General features: G+C 39.9%; 1 protein-coding gene across 1 annotated transcript in view; it reads right to left on the bottom strand.

The window, feature by feature from the left end:
- Nucleotides 1-3,125: 3,125 nt before the first annotated feature.
- The window catches only part of yjefn3 (YjeF N-terminal domain containing 3), a 71,628-nt gene continuing 51,350 nt past the window's right edge, over nucleotides 3,126-23,403 (bottom strand). Inside the window, exons 3-6 of the mRNA XM_079574703.1 lie at nucleotides 13,232-13,342; nucleotides 5,727-5,840; nucleotides 4,923-5,073; nucleotides 3,126-3,570 (exon numbers count right to left, since the gene is read on the bottom strand). Coding sequence (XP_079430829.1) covers nucleotides 3,374-3,570; nucleotides 4,923-5,073; nucleotides 5,727-5,840; nucleotides 13,232-13,342 — 573 coding nt within the window. The 3' untranslated portion in view covers nucleotides 3,126-3,373. The remainder of the gene's footprint in view (nucleotides 3,571-4,922; nucleotides 5,074-5,726; nucleotides 5,841-13,231; nucleotides 13,343-23,403) is intronic.

The raw sequence follows: 23,403 nt of genomic DNA, 5'->3' as shown, positions 1-23,403 counted from the left end.
CGCTGAACTGCAACAGTTTTGTAAAGAGGAATGGAATCTCCAACAACAGAAAAGGAGTTATTGCTGCAAAAGAAGGGTCAACCAGTAATTTAATACAAGGGTTCACTTACGTTGTTGTGGATGTATCAGGTCTTTCTGCAAAATATCTTGATAAACTTGTGAATTTCTCTATTGATGATAGCACATTGTCCAGGCTCTGAGGCAACGAAACAGCCCCACACCATGACTCTCCCTGCACCATACTTCACTGTGGGAATAAGGTTTTTATGTTGATGTGCTGTTCTGCTCCTCAAATTTCAACAAAAGGGGTCAACTTTTTGTCAGGCCAAGGCTCCCAAACTTACCAGATGGACTGGACTCTTGTTCGTATTTCTACTTCTGCAGAATATTGATTGATTGATTGATTGATTAAGTTGTTAAGAATGAAATGCATACCATTTTAAATTGAAAGGTTTAGGTGTAAAATAAAATGAATATGTCAAACAAACCAAATGATTTTGCGATTTCCTCGATGCACCCCCACATTGGAGATCACAGATTCTATGTTAGTTACACCAATTCTTCTATTATTAGATTTTGTTACCATTATTTTTACAACTATATTAATAAACCCTAATATAAATCCTAATACAACTCACTTTATAACCTACATCAAATCTGACTATTACCATTTAGCACACAAAATATATGATAAAAAACCCAGAAAGTGTGGTTCCACGCAAATGTTCTCTAGTTCAGTGTTTTTCCAATGGTGTGGCTTCAGGACCTACTTTTAAAATTTCAAGGCACCCAGTATAAAAATACGCGTCATCCTCAATACTTTGGTCTACACAGGAAAACTCCTGTATGACTTTTAACGTACTATATATTTTACAGTTTGATCATTTTATAGCAATTATTATTGAAATGGAGCATTTAATTGGTTGAGTCGAGCATTGATCATAAAACAAAAACAATCCCCCCTGAAAATAGTCACACATCTCAGTTTGGGGTCCCGAACCACCAGTTGAGAACCACCAAGTGTGGAAAAAAGGCTCAATAAAAATCAAATGGAATGCGTTTTATTGAGAAGTATATTGATCTTGTTGTAACATCTAAAAGAGAAACTCAACCAAAGTAAAGTCAAGTGAAAACAGTCTCCCACGTCAGTAAAATACTACATACAAATATATATAGGACCAAAAACAAAACTGAACGAAATAATCCAGTGTTTAGCATAGAAAATTCTTCTTCCATTGCAATAGACTTTGTAATGTAAAGAGTAACAGGTCAAATGCTACTGCTTCAACAATGAGAAACACAAACCTCCTCATGCCATTAGCTAAAAGGACACAACTGGCACCACTGTATCTACGTACGACCCTCCTACTGTAGCTCAACAGTAGCTATAGGCTGATCTACAGAACTGAGACGGCATTAACATTAAACCACATGTTTCAAATTACAAAACAAGAGAAGAGAATAGGAACACAATGGGTTCAGGGAGCATTCATACCCTCTTAGCTGTCACTATGTTATTATGTTGAGGTCTGATACTGAAATGTTATATCTACATCTACACACTCATAAAGAGGCTTCTGTATCGCGGGCAATGAACGGAATTTAGGTTTTATTACCATGAAAATAATAACAATGTTTCTCAGTAATTGACAACCCTATCTAAATACAGGGTTGGAGGTAGGGTTAGGATAAATCTATTATACCATGGTCTGAGTTGGCGTGCTCTAAAACTGTATAACACACAGTTATGTTCATGTGGACAGGGGGCTCGTTAACCCGAGATGTGACGTCATTGTCCCCAGTTGGTTTTATGTGTTTTTTATGTGGGAAAGTGGGGATTTTGATGTCATCAAATAAAAATGGTCTTTATCATTGATTAGAGCTTAGCTGAGCTAATCATTTAACTGTGTTTGCATCTCAAAAGCTAAATGTTTGTTTGTTAGTTTTAAATAATATCACGCAAATTAACTTTTTGCTAATGTTGATGTCAGGGATTTCACTCGCAATTTTGTTACTACGAGGCTGACGACAGCTCACACTAAACTCAAAAAAGTAGCAGTGTTTACTAAAAAGCTCACATTAGACGATAAAAGAACAAATCAGATGATTTCCGCGTCCGGTGCAGAAGTCAGTAAGCGCGTTTTGACCCGAGTCCCCCAGTCGTTTTCCTCAGTTGAGCGAGCACTCACGTGCATTCCCCAACTGGGGAAGTCGTTCACCTAAGTTCCCGAGGACCACATGAACGCACCATTCGTCTGGCAACAGTTAAATCATGTTCTACAGATACAGAAGGCATCTCGTCATAAAAGGGGGCGTGGCCTCGCCAAGGGGGGAAATAGAATCTTTTGGGAAACACAATTTTTCACTCTTTTTCGCCATTTTCTGATGGAATATGAACGTATTTATCACATAGAAATAAAGTAAATCGGGTCCATATGGATATTTTTTTTATGTATTTATGGGCTGTTAAAACACTTTACTCCTCTCCATGTCTTGGTATCCTTATTTAGTAGAAAACTATACTATACTATACTACTATCATAATTCAGCATGTGTTAAAGTTGTTTTTGGAATAATTAGAGAAAGTTTAGATTTTTCTCCAAATTGCTTTCCCCCTTAACTGTTTTCAAACATGACCATATAAGGGCGATTCCAGAGATGCCGTCTGTATCCTATTCACTTTATTCCACCTCGCCCACTTTTGCCACTTTTTGCTTTGTCTCGGCACTTCCGTTGTACAGACACTTCCAGTCGAACGCAAAGCCCGTTCATTTAAGCGGAAAACGAGGGAAAATATTCTCCGCTCAAATCTGATATTTAGTCGATTGATTTGTGTAAAATGGCCAATGTTCATTTGCACCAACATGTCAACACTGCACCGTTTCTCTGCGCGGCCAAAAAACGGGTTTGTTTTCGTGTAGTAACTAACTTTATCTGGACTAGGTGACAGGTAAAACAGCTTAAAACATAAAATAACTCCTGTCCCGGAAGCAAACAGGGCACAATGAACAGTTTCAGTTTGTGGGACCATGGTATAAGTGGGTTAAACAACTCGGAGCCGTGCATTATACAGTTTTAATTCACGTCGTGCATTAAAACTATATAATGCACGTTTAATCCTTACTTACTATGTACCATGTTATTTCCATCATATTACCATCACTGTGCTGTAAAGTGCAACTATTTCTCCTTTTATATTTTTGAATCCCCTTTTTCTATGTCTATTTTTAATGTGCTGTAAGGTAATCCATGTAGAAGTATAGAATTTCAGTTTCAGTCTGCTACATACTAACTTGAAATAATTAAAAGAGGTCTGAAAACTTTCTGAAGCCACCGTAAGTCGCCATGTTGACCTATATTGTTTCCCCATGTGTTACAATTCGATCAGACAGTCTGTGCCGGGGAAATCTGGGAGATTGAGCTCGTATTTTTTCTGGATGTCGTAGGGCAGGAAGCGTCCAGCCAAGTAATGCTTCCCCGAGAAACTGGCGGCACACTTTTTAGGCGCTGTGAGCGAGATGAGGACTTCAGGGTGTATCCCATCTTGGGTGGCCTCCTCCTCGTCCCAACCTGGAAGAAGTTAGAAGAATGGTCCGATATCAAAAACAGTGGTTTGAAAAGCGAAAGCATGGCATGTACAGTATTTACTTTACAGCACAAAAATGTAATGTGAAGAAAAGTTTGGATAGAAATAGCATGGTACCTAGAAACTGCAGTAACACAGTAATTTTGGTATTTACATGGATTACACGTGGAAAAGGACACACACCAATCGTATTTCATGGTATGAATTATCTTAATCCTAATCCTGACTAGGGCTGGGTACCGTTAAACGATACCAGTCTGGTATAGACGAAAAGGCGAAGGTTCTACTGGTATCGTAAAAATAAAAGTATCGAAAGCAAGCGCCGAAAAGAAATATAAGGGTTAGGGTTGTTATAATATAATAATATATTATAATTAATTAATAACATATAATATATGTAAAGCGTCGTTGAGTGTCTTGAAAAGCGCTACACAAATAAAATGTATTATTATTATTATTATAATATGATGTTGGTCATCAAGATTCAAAAGAAAAAAAAGTTTTTAAGAAAGTGGAAAAAATTGGGGAAAAATTGGAAAAATTAAACTGGGGTAAATTGAAAAAAAATAAATATATATATATAGAAAAAAATTGGGAAATTTAGGGAAAACCCTATTCCTGGAAAAAATTGGTTAGTAGCAAAAGGACGTTTCTTGGTTGTTTCACCTCCAATAAATGATACAAATGCAAAAGAAAAAAATAAATGGAAGGAAAAGGAATACATTAACATTATCAATCTATTTCATTTCTATATGACAAATAATTTCGTATAGGTATCGAAAACCAAGTATGGTTAAAGCACCGGTATCGAAAACTTCTTTTAACGGTACTTAGCCCTAGGTAAAATAGTTTCCTGGTAATAAAAAATGGAAGCAGGGCTGCTAAATGCCTGTGTTATCCCTAGTTATCTTATCTATTTTCATCCTATCACCATGTTATTACTATATTACTGTGCTTAAAGTAAAGTGACCGACCATTCAGCCTGGTATAGTCCTAAGACCTTTAAGCTCTGGTAGTAGATTAAAGATGAACTGAACAAAATATAATCAAATCACGGTGATTCTTGACTGCCTGAGTAATTTAACTCATGCTGTTGGGAGCCTTTGATGTAACTAAGCCAGTATTTACAATATCAGAGCAGTATCCTGAAATGCAGCAGTCAGCATCAGCGAAATGTAGTGAAAAGGAGGCGGCATCTGAATCCAGGGCTTTTGATGAAGCAGAAGATTTATCTCCACATGTCCAGACTGAAAACTCTCCACTCCATTTGGCCGCCGCTCACAGGGAGCCACCCAACGACCCATATATCACGTCTGAAAAGCTTTTAGTTTCCTACCTGAAGGCACGTCCACACTGGCTATGGGGATCTTCACTTGCTTCAGAGTGCCCAGAATGCCGGGGTAAGGTTCTTTAATGTTGCCTGTGTCCGCCTCGGGGCCCAGCATTGCATCGATCACTAGGTTGTAGGCGTCATTTATGAGCTGCACCTAGAGACAACACAACTTTGAGTGAATAACAGTAGTTAATTCAGTAGTCATGGGCCAAAAACAGTTTTCATTTGTTTTAACGGCAAAAACAATAACAAAGTAGATTAATATTCACACACAAAAAAAAACTTAGATGCCAACACACACAGTAAAACTTTAGTAATAAGCTAAGATTGTATATACAGCATAGATTTAATATTTAGAGATGCCTTATCGCCATTACGCCGCATTCATGATTCATACAGCATGCTCCTAAAAAGCATGCTCCTAAAAAGGGCAAAAAGGCAGGAATCCCCGCCCTCGTGGGGCGGACCTGCAACAAGCTCCAAAACCTGTCAAACTAAAACTATAACATGTTCCCCTCTGTGGCCTGGACTCCCCAGGAAAATAGATTGTTTATGGGAGGTGTAAAGTCTCCATCGGTTTCCATTTAAAACAAAAAGGTGTAAATATACACAGTTTACATCATGTAAAATGTTTTCATGATGAATAAATAAATTGCAATTGTTATTAGTGAAACCAATATTTGATGTTGACCTCACTTTCGTGAACACATTGGTCACCCAAATTAAAAATAAAAATCTTCCATACACTTCATTTAAATTGCTTAAACTTAAGACTTTGTTTTGCTACAAGTTTGACCCTGGACTGACCTCGGTGGGCAGGTATGACAGGAAGGGGATGTCCATCTTCTCACACTGCACCGTGAAGTCCTGGTGCAGGCCCTGGGATGACCTCTTGGGATGGTAGATGGTGGGCTCATATTCCTGAGTGAGAGAAGACAGATAATACAGGTTACATAATGCTCCCGTACGTGACTGATGTGATGGAGTGTGTGTGAAGGCTTGTGTGCTCTTTTGGCTGGCAGTGCGTGACATGTTAAACACTGCTGATCACAACTTGTGGTTTTTCAACGGCTGCCTGAATGAACATTTCCTTTGTAAAAATGGAAGCTGAGAAGATTAGAAATCCAGACCGACGGCGTCTGAGTGGGGATGCTCAGCAGGAAGCACCTGTGATCTATAACCCTTTTACAACCATACTTACAGAAGGGAACAGCGAGAAACCGCTTTGAAAAGTCAATGCGCATTCAACTGAGTAACCAGATTCATTTGTGGCAATGCAAGGGTTATGGGGGTTATGTCAGCGGTACAGTGTTTATGCTGAGGCAAATGAATGTGTTTAATCTTCTTTAGGCAATAATTGTCACTCCTCAGTTGGGTGTCATTCATCCAACTTGGGTCAACCATGCCAGTCTAAGTGAAAGTTTGAAAACATTTATAAGTACTAGTAAATAGATGTTCTTCCAAGTGGAACAAAATAGACTGACAGCGACATTTGCCTGATTTATCATTGTCTTTTTCTCAAAGTTCATGCCCCTCAAACACAGTGTTTGCTGGCAGTTAGTTTAACAATTACTTTGAAACCCCAGAACCCATAATGAGAGGTAAGTGAAGTCGCCCTTTTGTGGATATTGGCCGATGCAAGAACCAGATACATTATAGAAATATCTCTGTTTTGTCTCTCTTATTTTCAGCTCTCCATACACTCGGTTGACATAAGTAATGGCAAATTATGAAATATTCCAACATCTGCCTTGATTTATGGAACTGATTTAATTCATAATCAACCAATTTGGGATTGGGTTGTCTCAGTAAACTCATTTGTTCGGGCCATGATGTTGATAATTTACAATAAAGTCATTTTGTGTATTATAACAAACTGTTACAACAATGGAATAAACCTCAAAAATAAGATCTGAATAAGTCTAATCACTAAAAGAGACAGGGTATATAAGTTAGAACCATTTCCCATTTCCCATATCACTAAAACAGTGACAATGACATGACGATATTTAACAACGGAGAGCTATGAACTGAAACAAAACTGTGAATTTGAGAGAACAACAGCAACTTCCACGTTACAGCGAGAAGATCCCAGATCGATTTCCAGGCCAGGTGGAGGGTTTGTATGTTCTCACTGTGTCTGAGTAGATTTTCATCCGGGGACTCGTATTTCCACCAATCCAAAGTATGTGGGGCTCAAGATACCTTACTTCTTTTCTTTACTTCTCCTTTTCTTCTTCTCTTTACTAAGATCCTATCCCAGCTCAGTTTCCCCAGGCGCTGCACTACTTAAGCATTAACCATCCTGTTGCTAAGGGGTTGTGATAAATTCGTTAAAATAAGGAGTTCAGCCGCCCTACTTTACATAACTATCATTGAACCAGGGAGGTTTGAAATCCTTCGAGAGGAGTAGTAGCTCTTCTACGTATTGTCAGCAAGGGAAACTGGAGAATGTACTAATACCACACAGAACGGCCCCACCTGGAATGGAGCTTAACCTGGGCCTCCTCGCTGTTAACGACGTTGTGACCCGGTGCGATCTCGCTGAGCCCTGACACGGCTCTGCCTCGGCCCGATGACCTCCACAGCCCTCCCCAGAGCTGTGATCCGAATCCGCTCCCCTGTGGGTCCCTGCAGGCCACATCCTTTGGTCCTGGGCTCATCAAGACCAACCCCAGTGTGGCTCAAAAATGAGGACATTGAGGATCTCCTAAAGACTTGTCAGTGTCAGCGAGCAGAAACGAGCTGTGAGCAGGAGCTAATGGACTGGCACATCCCCTCCCTCCGGCCCGTGTTGTCTTGTATATTGTGTTTATTTTCACAGTCTATTAGCGCTGATGGGATGAGCGAGCACGCCTGTTACTCAGCTCACGAACCATACAGCGCCCTGTCAGTCACTCGCCTGCGAGTTCATTCAGGCCTCGTCCCCGCAGACTGTGCACAGAAGACAGGATCATGCTGTTTTAATATGGACAGTGCGGCGGAGCTAATGGGAGGAAGATTTTTGACAATGGTTCAACATCAGCTCTGATCAAAGGATGTCTTCACTGTGGGAATAATCAGAATCCGACAATGATTTCCCTGTGTTACGGACATTCCAGAGACATGTTTTCAGCTGATGGTCCAAGACTGTTACCTTTGAGTGGCGTCTAAAGAGTGTAATCATTCTGGTATTTTTGAACACAATATTTAACTGTATTTTATTACATTGGAGCACAGTTTAAATAAACTCGAATAGGAATATTTCTGCAAAAAGCTAGGAATATTGATACAACTGGAAAATAAGATGCGTCACCCATGAATTGAACATTAAAACTTTTTTTTATTAAGGATCAGGTTCAACATCTGAATCAGGTTATCCATCCATAATCTATCTTCTAACTTTCAAAAATGAATAATGAAAGATTCACAAACAAAACAGATTGATCTCCTGCGAATGCAACTTGCTCGTCAGTAATTAGCTGTTAATCTGTGACGGAGAAGTAAATGAAAGACATTCAGACCAATGATTTATATATGGGATTTTTTGGGGGCAGGAGACAGTTCAAGAACAACTAGAAAAAAGTCAGCAACAATGAAAGCACAATCTGTCGGTCAAAGTCATCCAAAAGCCACAGACGGCTCAGAACGAGGACGTCCCAGAGACATGACATGAGAGTGTGTTTGCCCGTCAGCCACAGCTGCTCATTTGTCTCTGTTCTCTGTCCAGTAACATTTGCAGCTCCCATCACCGTCCCGGGGCAGTGCGTGTGTGGGTCACGTGTACATGCCCTGCTGCTGACATGGATCACATCGCACTCTGAAAACATACAGTCCAGCCGCGGGACAACCCTTCACGGGACACTTCACAAACACATAAAGACTGTGACCCTCCCAAAGGGACCTGTCACTTCACAAACGTCATGTTAAATCTAACTAAAATATAACTTTTGGTTTGAAAAGTTGGTCCGAATCCAATTCTCAAATACATCAGTGTAATGTTGTACTAAAACAGGGGTCTCCAAGTAAATATCTCTGGGGGCCAAAATATATCGGGAGTGTATTGCCAGGGTCCATAAACACTACTACTATTGAGGAAACTTTTTTCAATAAATGAATAATAATGAGCCTGATAGGACTGTACACTGAAGTCATTATTCATTCACTCCACACTCTGTGGTGGTAAGCGACTAATGTAGCTGCAGCCGCCCTGGGGCAGACTGTCCATTAAACACGTGGCTATAATGTGTTGTTTATATCCTGATCTCTTATTATGTCCCTCTACTTGGAATTCTTTCCTTCTATATTCAAGCTGCCCCCTAGTGGCTGGAGTGAGCATTCTGGTTATTTCTGTAAAAATTCATAACATTCTCTTTTATTTTGACACTAGCTGAGACCCGGCCTTCGGCCGGGCCTCGCTAGTCTCCACATTTGATATTCTGAGATTATGAGTGATTACAAAGAAATGTCCAACCCGTCACACAGTTCAGCTGTAGACCAGTGGTTCCCAACCCATTACAAAAACTATGGCCACTACAAATGAGTAAAAGAATGAAGGCAGAAAACAATTTCAAACAAACTGCAATTGGAGTGTTTGATGCAGCCATGCTCCTTTCTTATAAACTACGACAATATTTTCGCTAAACTCGGGGAACAGGATTCAAGAGACAGCGGAATAATTATGGAGAAATATTAGGGGTTCAGCTCTAACGGTTTGGTTCACGGTGCAGGACCCGTGGTTTGGTGCATCACGGTAGTGGACAATCAAACAAATAATGAGTAGGTTTTGAACTGAAATAGCGTAATGATCGTTATTAGACAGTATTTATAACCTTACAATGAAATTGGCAATGCTTTCAAAGCTGCTTTAGAATAAAATGTACCTCTGGGCTCACAATACGTGAAAGCAAAATAGAAAACAAATGGTACAGCAGCAAAGAAAAAAAAAGAAAGAAAAAAAACTACGCAGTGCAGGCCATGCGCTCGTTAAGTTGTAGTTTCATTTTCGCTTTTACTCACACGAGGATAAATCAGTCGGAGCAGCGCTCGGACAGCAGCACCACCAACCACGCACACACTCAGTACTGTCGCCAGGCTTCCTGGTGTTCCCAAACGGTCTCCCATCCCAGTCCTAACCAGGCCCTTCCCTGCTTAGCATCGGAGGAACGGTCTCCCATCCCAGTTCTAACCAGGCACTTCCCTGCTTAGCTTCAAAGTCGGTATGGGAAATAAACATGGCGGCGCCCAGGCGGCGGCCATTGAGATAGCGTTTTCTATAATAGATACTCAGGAATTTGTGCTCTACAAGCTAGTTTTGGTCCGGATTGAATCATCTCACGGGCTAGAAGTGGCCCTCCTGTTTCCTCCTGTTGGAGACCCTTGTACTAAAACCTTTGTATCTCCATGTCAACTCTAACCCTTCACTAAAACCCGGCTTTTAATTCACCGTTTAAATACTGACCGTGATAAACCATGTTGAAAATATCACAGAAATAAAGCTGAAAGTTGCAGTTTTCAAAATGTAGACTGTGGTTCAAGGACAGACCTGCGAGTAATTGATGTAATCCCTAAACAAGAGCAATGTTAAAAGCTGAAAAAGACCCATTTTACCACCAGAAGTCCAGACCTCTGCAAACATCTAACTACTTAAATCTGTCAGAGTGAGACCTTAAGTGTGAGTGGTAATTTTGGCATAAAGTGTTAGATTAAGATGGCAACAAAAACAACATCCCTTAACTCTCACGTAATCTTGTATTTCTAGCATCTTTGAACAATAAAACCCATGTAAATGATGATGGTTTTCCAGTCCCTACCAATCTCCAAAAAAAAACGTCCCTCCAGGTGTGTCCCGCCTAAGGCCCGAAGTTGCTCGTCTCGTTCTAGTAACACGCTGAAGATCTCTGTCTGAGCTCATCAGACAGACTTTGTAGAGGCGGAAATATATTCATTCTGCAGTGAGTCTTGGTTTGCCTTAAATGATGATGATTAAAACACAGGCAGCAAACTATTTCAAACCACAAATGGGATTGTGTGGCATTGTGGGTAGACCTCCTGGTAGGCACATAAACGTTTTGTGCCACTCTTTGACAGAGAAACATCGAATTGGCCTGTCTCAATGGTAGGTTAGGATTACCGTAAATATATGCATGTTCTTCAGTTGGTCAGAAATGCACTGAGGCTCATTTGTTCATGTGGTTTGGAGCCGTTTTAAACACGACTGAATTGGAGAAGTGAAATATTGCCTTCTGAGCTCATCCTTGACCCCCGCTGTAAGAAAGACGCAGCCAGTCAGTCCAGCCAGCCCTCCTGTCCTGTGGTTTCAATATAAACTACGCCTGCCTTACTAAATCTACCATGTCGGTCGCATATGGTAATCTGTAGCGATGCATTCCTGCCTAAACCAAAGATCCAATATTTCCTCTTCACGATAATGTCATAGTCTGGAAGCAGGAAACCCTGAATCTTACTGTAATGTCTAAACTAATATGTGCAGTTTACACCACGATGTGTAATGTATCGTGACAGGACTGGGGCGTCGCCAAAAGTGATTTGTCAGTCAGCATGTGGCCTGAAGGGGGCTCTCAGCAGGGCAATGACATAATGCGGTATCAAGGAAAACTGAGAACAGGATGCATGTGGTTTAAACAAGAAAATAATATATAGTATGATATCATGACGAAGTGGCACACAGAGAGAGGGATTGGGGAAGAGCTCCTATGGTGTTAGCAGGAGCTCCCATGAAATCCAATCACACTCCGAGGGCCCAGAGAGGATCAGCACACAGGCTGAAGCTAGACTTTGTGAGATTGTTTTTCTCCTTTAAACTTGAACATTGGATACTTGTGATTTACAACTGTTTTCAACTTTGATTCGAGCTATGATATTTTTCCCTGTCTGTTTTTGCCATCTCGTGTATACCATAATGGAAAACAATAAATTACAGTGAAGTGTAAAAAAAAACAAAAAACGTTTTCCTATATAAACGTTAAAGGGGACAAACTGTATCATGTAAAATTGAGGTTTTTTTTAAATTCCCTCATCAAACTCATACCTGGAGTATAGTATTTCGCTTTGGTCTCTGCTTCTACTGCTTCTGTAACACTCCAGTCTCTATCCAATACAATATACCTGTTTTCCCCCATAAAAGTAATTTGAATTATTAAACCATAATATAACTACTCAGTTCACATCACTTCAAAAGTGACAAAATGGTTAAATGTTTGATAGGGCCCTGGACTACCTTGCACTGAAAAGGTTGGACCCCAAGGTTGAAAAGGTTAAGAACCTCTGCTCTACATCCTTCTGTCCATTAAACACTACCAGAGCTGGTGTCAAACTGAGTTTATCTCAGTGCTATGGTTTTGATAGTTTAGTGTAAACATGACATGTATATGACATAGACTCACTACATGCAAAGTGACATATGTCAAGCCTTTTGATGATTATGGCTTACGGTCCATTTTCAAAATATTCTAATTTTATGAGATTTTTAATTTGGGGCTTTTACAAGCTTAGCCATAATACTCACAATTATAACAAATAAAGACTATACATTTCTCACTTTGCATGTAATGAATTTATCATATATTAGTTTCACAGTTTAAGTTGAATAACAGAAATTTCCAAGTTTCACCAGTACTGTTTTTAGCTTGTTTAATTCCCCTACTGCCAGCGGAGGGCGCTCCATTATCTTATATAATTCATGATATATAAGATACCTTACTATTACTTGAGAGCTGATGTAACAAGTACCGGTATATTTCTCCATTGTGAGATCAATAAAGCCCAATTTTTATCATATCTTATTAAGAGATAAAGTCTGCTTGTTGTTTCAAGTTACAGTATGCAAAATATTACTGCTGAAGTGCCCAAAATCAGGTTAAAAAGCCACAATTATGCATATGTTTACGTTAAGGTAAGCATAAAGCATAAAATCTAAGTTTGTTTGTATATCATGTACTTTCTGGGGGTGGGCGTTTATAAGCTTTTGCTTCAGCCCACTCCTTTTGAGCAGAATTTAAACTGCTCAAATAAACTAAACTAAACTTTCCTGTATAAATAACATGAATATTTTTTATATAAATAGTTTTCTTTTTACGTATCTGAACCCATGATCCCTCTCTTTTCGCATGTGACTTGGCCTGGTAATTTTTAAAAGAGTCGCGAAACTGAGCTATAATCTAGAAAACAAACTGTGAAACCACTTAGTATTTTCTGACTCTCAGCCACTGTTCCTGTAGCCAACCCGCACTTCCTTATAGCCTTTCGTAACACCTCAACTTACTGTCAATGACTATGAGCAGCGTCCTCTGCTCTTCAAGCGGTTTACTTACAAAAATGCGCAGGTGTCTGGCACAAACCAGGCCGATGGAGCCATTTTGATCTGGGCCACAAATCACCAGCACCGTTGGCTGCTTCTTCGCTAGCGAGCTGAGAGGATAAGCCTGAGGGAGAGACGAGAGAGAGATTTAGAGTGGACTGAAGAAAGTGTTAAAGCATGGACAGAAACCACAGAAACATGAATGGAAAATAAACAACATTTAGATATCCATTTAGTTAACAAAAACAAAATAAATCTATTGTCGTGTTTAAAAAAAAAAGCAAAAATACATGTATAGAGTGGCTGAGATAATCCCTTTCAAGGACACTTTTTGACTGTTATTGTTTATTGCTCAAACCCTGCAAAAAATGTATTGCATGAGGCAAGATTATTAACCCCTTGTGCTGCTGTGTTTTGCAGCTATATTAATATTTTCACCCCCGCTCCCAGTTTTGTTTGATGCCTGTGTCCGCTGAAAGCCGAGTGATGAAGAAAAAAGTAGTGGGTCTCAGAGAGAGTCCATGTGTTCAGATGAAATTGCAGTAGTTTCTTATTTTATTTCCAGAGAGTCTTGTCGGTTTAAGGGCTTTCCTTGCAGTGGGCGTTCAGACTGCCACATGCCAAACATGCCAGACAGGGGTGGAAATGGCATCATTACTGCCGTCTATAGGAAATGCTCCAGTGTCATTAAAATAGGTCTTACAGTGGTGGAAAAATCGCTGGTGTCTTCGCCGCGGGACGCTTCCGTTTATATATAGCCTCTCTCTCTGCTCAGAGCTGTTGGCATAACCTTTGTTTGCTGGAAGCATAGCTGTAAATCACTCCACACGAGTTAAACAGATATTCACCTGCCTATGGGCACGAGTATGAGCACATATAAAGGATTATCTTATCTTATCTTATCTCATATCATTATGGTAATTGATTCACACCATAGTTAACAATTTGAATTCAGGGTTACTGTTCTTCCTCTGCTCTGAGCTCTTGAAATACAATTAGAAAATGTACTGCAATGAAGAGTTTGAGGATTTGGGCAGATAAGAAATGACTCAACAGAATTATACAATGGTGGAATTATCTACGTAGAAAATAAGGATAACACATATCACTTTTTTTGGACACTCAAAGATGCTTTACACGGGGAATAAGACAAACCAAAAAAGGGGTTTAAAGGCCCTATACCTGATTGAAATTTTGGTAGGGGTACAAACTCATCCCTAATCTTCCTAACATATTTGTAGCATCCCAATTCTTAACAGGGACATGTTTATAGGCACATTTCACTACTTGCAGGGTCACTTTTCAGGGTCACTTTCACAAGAATGCTAGAAAACACACCTCCAAGTTCATGAAATTGATACAAGTGCTTTATAACTAGATCTACAGTGTTTTCCCCACAAATGTCTGAGTTTACAATATACTTAAGGAAGACAAAACAAATTTCATTCCATGACTAGAAAAGAAATCAGGTATAGCTCCTTGAAGGAAATGCTAGTTTGAACAGGTTGGCAGTGAGTCAGAGTTTCTAATGGGCGATGGGAGTGAGTTCCAAAGGGTAGGGGCGGCGATGGCGAAGGCTCGGTCCCCCAAGGTCCGGCGATTAGTGCGGGTGATGGGAGTGAGACGGTTAGTGTTGGCTGAGCGGAGGCGGCGGGTGGGTTGGGGTTGTTGCAGGAACTCGGTGAGGTAGGGCGGGGCCAGGTTATGGAGGGACTTGTAGGTGAGGAGTTAAATATGTTATTTGTTGTTCGCTTGGTTTGATTATATGGCCAGCACTGCGACTTCACTGCGCAGACGTCGAAGTGCTCCTAAGGTGTTATTACGTCTTACAATATAGTTCCCCTTTTTATCCGCATCGGAAAATCTATTTTGTGTAACTATACTTGGATCGTGTAACTTTTTACGTAACCGTATTTAAATAGGGGAAACGTGGAAGAGCTTGATCGCTTCTAACTTCACCCCAGCTTGGAGTTATAGGAATGTGCTGGGAGAGGCTAAATTCTAACAACGTCTTTGGTCTATTTGCATGACGGAGTGCACGCACAAAGACAGGTACGAATCAACTTGTCTAAGCTCAGGTAAGAATATATCTCAGTATGTAAAAACGGTGGCCTATTCCTTTAAAGGGACTATACGGAGTTTAAAAATGTTAAAACTAAGTATTTTCCTCCCCCTACATGTTCCAGCCATGTCCTAATGTGTAGAATGAGCCCAGGCCTGTTCACCACAACTGCCTCTAAAATCCTGCACTGTCACTCAAAAAGGTGTCAATTCGGGTCCAAAGTGCCGTCGTGCACAAGCTTAATATAGAAGCTGCAGTTACGCATAAGACCTGAGGTGGCAGTAGTGAGCATAAAATGACTGCAATGAACTTGCATCTAGTGCCTTTAAGGTAATAGTAGGAACTATTTACTGGACATATTGAGAAAGATGTTGTAAAGACATGCAAAAAATCCCTTAAAAAATCTAAATAAAACTAGATTTCAACATTTGTCCTTTTTTTTTACTTTTGGAAATTCAAATATTGTTGTTTTACCCCTAAACACTTCAAAAGGTCATAACTGGGGACAGAAACAATCATAAAACGTCTTAAATTTCATTAGGCATAATTTAGAGCAACCCGGTTTGAAACCAATTTCCCGGCTCTAAAGGTCATGGCATAATTTCTTGAAGCCACAGGGATCACTAAGCGATGAGACAGTGCTCCTGGCCAATTACAGCCCAATAAATGTGTGTCAAAACACCATGGTCGTAACAGTAATTAGCCGGGTTTTATAAGCGCCATAAAGACAGTCTGACAGTTCAGACCGCAGCTCGTGCACAGAAGTCATTGCAGGATCAGACAAATATGGGACGCAAAATTACAAGGCAGTCGGATAATTAGTTGGATGACTTTTGACATTTAACTGAAAGAACTCTTTCCTTTAGTTAGAAAAGATTTGAATAATGTGAACAGTCGTGTGATGGGTAGACTACAATTGTTTATGTGTATTTCAAAATGAACCTAACCCTAATAATGAGGACACCGTCCAAGTAGAGAGTCTATGACCCTGTGAATGTCACAAGAAAGCAGAGCGTCATGGAAAATGCCTTTTTTTCTCTCTCTGATATATTACATACAAATTCTCTTTGGAACAGAATTATTTTAAATCACTCCCAAACGCCTGGTTAGCATCTCTTACACTCGCCGTAAACTGCGCTGTAGTGTAGTATCTCCACAATTATTTGTACTTACGACATTTAAAACCTTCATTGCCATAGTCCAAATGGGAGATCTAACCTTTTATTAGTCGAGCTACAGCTTGCTAATGCGTGTCATTATGGGCTGTAACTGTGCACTATTTAGCATCCATTTCACAGAGAATCGTAAACTAAACGACGTGTTGGCCCTGGTGGATATGATAATACCTGTTGTGCCTGAGTCTTGGAAGCGTAAAACAGCTCTATTTCCACTTTGGTTAATGCATTCACGACAGGAGCAGCGTCATTTCGTGATAAACAGGCTGTTCCTGGGCTGTATAATTGGAAGCAGTGGATCTAAAAGCACATTATAAGCATCGATGACACACAGAGAAGAGACGAGAGCTCAACTGAGAAATCATCGACAAGCCTGAGAGAGATGGAGAGAGTTATGAGCGCGACGGGCCTCAGCCGCAGCACACATGGAATGGAAAGAGAAGTTTCAGAGAGCAGAGTAGAAAGAAGAAGGCTTAAAAGGCCACAGTATTTCATTTCCATAAATAATGGAACGCCGGGTCCATGTGGTCGACAACTGATAAGTCTGAGAAAGTTTCGGACAGACGAACAATGCGTGACGTGGAGACTATGTTCTCTATTGTGTGTGTGAGATATCAAGTTAATTAACTGGGCAACGGCATCAGTGGGGCTTTACACACAGCCTTCCAAAAGTTTGGGTGTCTGAAGCGCTGCCGCTGGGTAAAGTTCCTTCCTTCTATCCAGAAGAAGAAATAATACTGTCACACCTTATGACAATGCCCTCCTTATTAATCCTTGTTTGGAACAGGTACAAACACACTGCCAGACCATAATAATTCCCCCAGACGAGACACCATATTCCAGCCTTATTAGTGCAGTGTTTTTCAACCTTTATTTTGTATTTTTTATGAAGTTGTGTGCTGATGGGTGGATTTTTCCATTTGGTAGCGCTGGTTGTTGGAGATTTTTATAAGGCTTGAGGTGTATATGAACACACTGTTTCAAAGGAAACTCTCTTGAGAACAATTACTGAGATTGCTAATATTTGAGTCTGGTTTTAGTTCAAGGAATCTCTCCCTCATGATGCTGGGATTGGCCCATTATTATGATCTAGTTTTATCCATCCTATACCTTTAAAGGGGCTAGATGCAAGTTTGCCATTTATACCCACTACTGCCACCTCAGGTCATACGTGTAACTGCAGCTTCTATATTAAGCTCGTGCATGACGGCAATTCGGACCCAAAGTAACACGTTTTTGAGTGACAGTGCAGGATTTTAGAGGCAGTTGTGGTGAACAGGTCTGGGCTCATTCTACACATTGTTGGACCATGTTGGGGGAGGAAAACACATAATTGTTTAACATTTTTAAACTCTGTATAGTCCCTTTAAGCCAGGTCCCCCTCAAATAAATATGAAACATTACATTCTTGTACTACCTTTGATAAATTGAAGCTACTGAAAATAAACTGTGAGGACCAACAAAACACTGAGTCTTCACTTCTGCTGAGGTAAAAAGCTGTTCCAATGCACCTACATTTGTGGTAGAGCAATGAATGCATTAGGTTATGGAAACAAAAATACAACACCTTCATCTATAGTAGTGAGCACATTCACTCTGGGCAGTGTAACATGAGCAGAGGCCTCTTCACACTTCACAAATACAGCTGTGTTGATTGTAATATGGCCTCTACGGGATGTCCCTGTGAAATGGAGGGCAAATGCACATGTGCTTTCGCCTCTAATCAGTCTGAAAACAGAAACCTAGGCTGACAAATATGATCAGTGGTCCCAAAAGTGCAAATAAAGTCCAGAGAGCCTGAAGGGGTGACAGAAGGGCTTCTGCAAATTCACTACTGTGTGGCAGATAAGTGGAAAGCAACTAGATATTGCACTAGAGTGGATTTTAAATTAGTACATTTTACATGAATAAACCAATAATAGTATTCCTTATTTCTGGTGGTAAACAAGTTTAAGTATTATGAAAATCAGAATATCGTTAAAAAGTGCATTCATTTCTCTTATTCAAATTCAAATTCACTCAAATTCGCTCGTTCAAATGACCACATTATGAGTAAAATGGTAACACTGTATAAGAGCATTGCTTAAATAAAAAGGCGGGTGGGTGGCATCAGTTGCTATAGAGGTAGATATCTTAAATAGTTGTAGTGAAATAATTCACTATGATTAGCAATAGTTCTCAAATAGCAACATGGGGAGGAATTTGTTAGCTCGGCCCAAACTCTTCTGAGCTGGCCTAAACCCTTCCCTTACTCACATTCTTCATGTGTTTGAATTTATATGCACATTTTACATCATTCAGACTAGGAAGCGGTGTTTACTGTCAGCATAAAAGCGAAAGGTTCCAGTCTAACGCATAGTTCCGGGTTTTATGATTGATAACGGCGCTTTAAAATATGATGCACAGCTAATGTCTTTTTTTATTTTATTTTATTTTTTACAAATTGCTGCTTTTATAATATGAATGTAGCGTGTGCATGAGTGGTTGGTAGTGGTCGGAGGGGCCGATGGCGCAGATTAAAAGCCTTGCTTCCGTCTGTCTACCGCAGGACAGCTGTGGCTACAATTGTATCTTACCACCACCAGTATGGAGTGAATGAATAATGTAATGCGTCAACATAAAACAATGCATTATCATAATTATTACTATATTCTAACACCTTGTGAAATCCCGATCTCGTCACATATATCAGAAGCTAAGCAGGGATGTGCTTGGGTAGTATCCAAATGGGAGACTGTTTGGGAAAAGTGAGTGATTAGTGTTGATTGGAGGGTCTACAAAGCTACAAAGCTTAACATCACAACATCACCGAGTGAAATGAAATAGAAGAATAATTGTGAATTGTCAAATACTTCTGTCATGACAAAAAAAGCCATACAAATAATCCCTTTCCTCTCTATCGGGGAGAACAATACGTTACTCTACTGCACAGGCCCTCCATGGGGCCCTGAGCAAAATTTGACTTGGGGCCCTCGTTAAACTTGTGCTGATCAGTCTCAATATTGATGACTGTACTCTTATAGTGCATGGCCCTTTGCTGAAGTTATAATTCTCACTTCTTGAGGGGAAGGGTCCTTTTAGACAGCGTTAACAATAAGCACATTTAACACACTAGAACAATTCAAAAATAAATGTATGCAAAATGTAATGTAATGCAACATATTTAACTAGGCTAAATAAACAGAATTTTAATATTTTGTTAACTATATTGAGTATTGTACTGCAGTTATCACAACATTATTTGAATATTTTTTTGCAGTAAATATATAGGCACTCTTCGGGGGCCCCTGGTTGCATCGGGGCCCTAAGCAGTTGCTTAGTCTGTTTATAGGCTGGATAAAAGTTAGGTACAGAAGCTTTAAATACAGATTTGAGGTCTGCTGTGCTGTAACAAAAGCCTCCCCTGTGCACAGCCAGGTGTTGAAAAGACTGATAGCCCCACACAGGATCACGTCTGGACCACTGCAGCCTGCACTAAAGATCACTTACTGAAAACCTATAATCTGACTGGCAGCTGAGGGGTCCCTGCACCGCTAAATGAATACGCGTTTGTCTCTGCGGTGTATTTGGAGTCAGAGCGCGTGCCAGTCGTGAGTTCAGTGCTAACATACTGTCTGCATCCCTGTGTAAGTCAGCTGTAATTTTCCCTAAATAGCAGTGATGTCATGGGGCCGGCACAATGTCAGCAGTAGCTGGACCAGGATCTTGTGGCTCGATTTAGGAGACCACCGTGTCAAGAGAAGAGGTCACGCTGTTGGGGTAATGATAATGTTTATAGAGGAAGTAGATGTGGTGGAGCTAATCCGTTACTGCCACTCTTGTCAATCATTACTGCTGCTTTTCGACATAAAAAAGCTACCGGTGATCTCTTATCCATCTCTTATCCATTTCTTATCCTGGATCTCTTATCCAGTCGATGGTACCTACACTGTGCAAAATGAAATTGGTTTGAGTAAAAATGCTACATCCTCTCGTCTCATTGGCTGAAAAAAGGGCAAGGAAATCATGCACACATACTGTATTTGATGTTGCTATAGCAACAGGGAATGCAAGGTGGGGATTGCTATTACTGTGGTAATGATTTATTTTCTTTTGAAACCAAATAGCAGGAATGCAGGCGATGTCACAGCCTAATTGGAAATAAGAAATCAAGTTACTAGGCAGTCCTATAACAAAATAAGTATTACAAACTTCTGGTTTTCCTTATTAAAATAGTCTTGAATAGAATGATCATAACTCACATATTATTGTGTGGAAATGATCTGAACACAGTTGACTATACTTAGCTGTGAAACTAATATCCTGGCCTGCTTTTACCTATAAGACAGAATACAGTCCAATCATTATTATTATGTCCCCTCCTAACATATGTTGCATTTTGGACGTTGTTTCCTTTAACCAGGTGTTATAAATTATCTGCTATTCATTTTCAGATCATGACATGAGTATAATTTCTACTGCAAGTAACAACATTCCTCTATAGCCCTCAACAGCTCTATCACAAGTAGAATCAATTATTATATGCATTAGGATTCGCTAAAGCACTCAACCTAGCGCCTCGCTTGACATCAATAACTGTGATTTGTTTCGAGGACGTGGCGATGACTCGCTGCATTGTGAATGAGCCATTTTATGTCTATAATCGCTTTCTTCCAGTTGTAAGTGTGAACTCAGCTTCACGGGCATGTGAAATAATGACGAAATTTCACACCAACATGCTCTTTTAAAAACATCATTTGTTCCTTTTGCACCTTAGAGAGCAATATTAAAGTCCTGGAAAAGGCCACAGCAAGGCTAACACCTCATAAAGTCAGTCTTACCTCAGTCAGTGATTACACAGCAGATAAACACCAACAATGTTCACCAACTGCTCTTGTTTTAGCAGCTTGTGAACAGTAGTCCACTATAAGCCCTGATGAGCCATGTCTGGTTAGGTCATTCTGTTGGATTTGTTGGTAGAGTGGGATAATAAAACATATTTTGCATGCAATCGTATAACTTTAGCAGCTATTTATCAGGGTTGTGGATTTCAGGAAACGGCGTCAGATTTGGATGGATGTGAAAAGTAATATAATTTTTATTTGATAGACTCTGAATTGGAACATGACTTGTGCTGTATTATTGGAAAGCTAAGAGATAAATATTGAAAATAAAGGCAAGCAAAATATCGTGACATGTTTGTAGAGACCTCAGTCATCCGAATTTCCATTGTAGACAAAGACTTTAAAATTTAACAACCTCGTAAGCCAAAATAAACAATCGAGCTGACGGCATGTCTAACTCTTCCCCCACAGGAGGGTATGCATTTCAAATCATTTTGTCTCTTCTGGGAAGAGACAAAATATCTCAAGTCCAGATAAGGCCTGGACAATTAACAGCAATATGATTGAAATCACAATGAGCAATAAACAAAGAATGCGATTATTTAGTTGGTTTAATGTCCTCTGAAAATCTGTCTCCATAAGGAATTTGTTATGCATAAAACCAAGCCTGTAGTTTAGACAACACTTTTTGATGTGTGGTTAAGATTTATATTTACTTCTCATATGGTAATGCATTTAAAATTAGCAATGGGAAATTAATACAAAACTGAAAAAGCAAATCTATTACTATTGCTATTGCTTTATGACACCACATTAAGTGTTGAACTTCAATTTATCAGGTCATAGAATTTGATCTTTTTGTGTCATATTATTTTGGCTTATATCATAATAAGAAACACAGAATTTGAAGTTTATTCTATAAGTCTGCACTGAAACTGGGAGGGGCTTATTAAAGAGTAGGGAAAAAAAAGGATTAGCTGCAATCATGTGTACCCGATAATGAATGATGCAGGGGAGTTATTGCAGCATCTGTCTGAAACATTTATAGTCTTCAGTGCTGTCTATCCATCTGTCGTCTCCATCAGTGACTGTTTTATTGACGTGTGTGTCTGATGTCTCTCTCCCTCACTCCGCAGCTCTTTCTCACCGCCGCTGAGCTGGGTTTCGAGTGTCATGTCCGCCATCACAGCCTCTTCAAGGGCTCTCGGAGGAAACCGGCCTGGCACTAAACCAACTCTGTGGTCTGCTCTGCGCTCTCGGCCCGGATAAACAGCAGAGCAAGGGGACATTTTGACCATCTCGGGCGCTTCTGGACTTAGTTTTGGTGAGGCGCATCGTGCGTTGAGGAGATGTTCAATTGTGTTTATGGAGTGGATGTCCCAGGAAGTTAGGGCCTCTTTAGAAATAGGCATTTGAACATGAAGTCAATGCAAATGAGGTGAGCCTAAGTCGCAGCAGCTGTGGCTGAACCAGTGTGTTGTATACACACAACGATCTGGTGGTAATTGAGAGATTTCATTGTGTAACCTCTGGGATCGTTCAATGTGGGATGAAATTGAACAAGCAAGTACAAGCAGCTCCTCTGTGTCAAGTCCAGACTCAAACAGATAAGGTTGGAGTCGTGTGTAGTTTTTACTTACTTGGATTACCCCCTCCCTCAAATACAGATTTATTTTTTATTATTTATTTAACAATATATATTTTTTTCAAATTATTCTTCGCTATATATACTGTTTAAATTCATCTCTGAACTCAAAATGTTTTACTAAAAAACATACAACAATCCTAATCAGTCGTGCTCCTGTCCAAATAGCCACCGTCACCCATAACCCCAGTGGTCCCCTAGTAGGGAATCACAGTACAAACAAAAAAATGTAATTGCATTACTCTCAAACTCTTGGGTGCAAATAATTTAACTTAAAACTGTAGAGAAGTATTTTAAATATAAGTGTGCACAGCAGGGGGCAGCAGAGAGAGAGATAAGCCAACGGGAAGAGGATTTAGCTTCCAACTTTACAACATAATGTAAGGTCTCATCATTTTTGAAGCAGTGCTGAGATCATTCTTATACAGTCCCTGTCAAACTTTAATAATGGAACCAGATTATAAGCTTCCAGTGACTTAT

This window comes from Gobius niger (assembly GCF_951799975.1).
Source record: "Gobius niger genome assembly, chromosome: 17".
NCBI classification, from domain to species: Eukaryota; Metazoa; Chordata; class Actinopteri; order Gobiiformes; family Gobiidae; genus Gobius; species Gobius niger.
The sequence above is the reverse complement of the archived record's forward strand: the minus strand, read 5'-3'. Positions and strand labels throughout refer to the sequence as shown.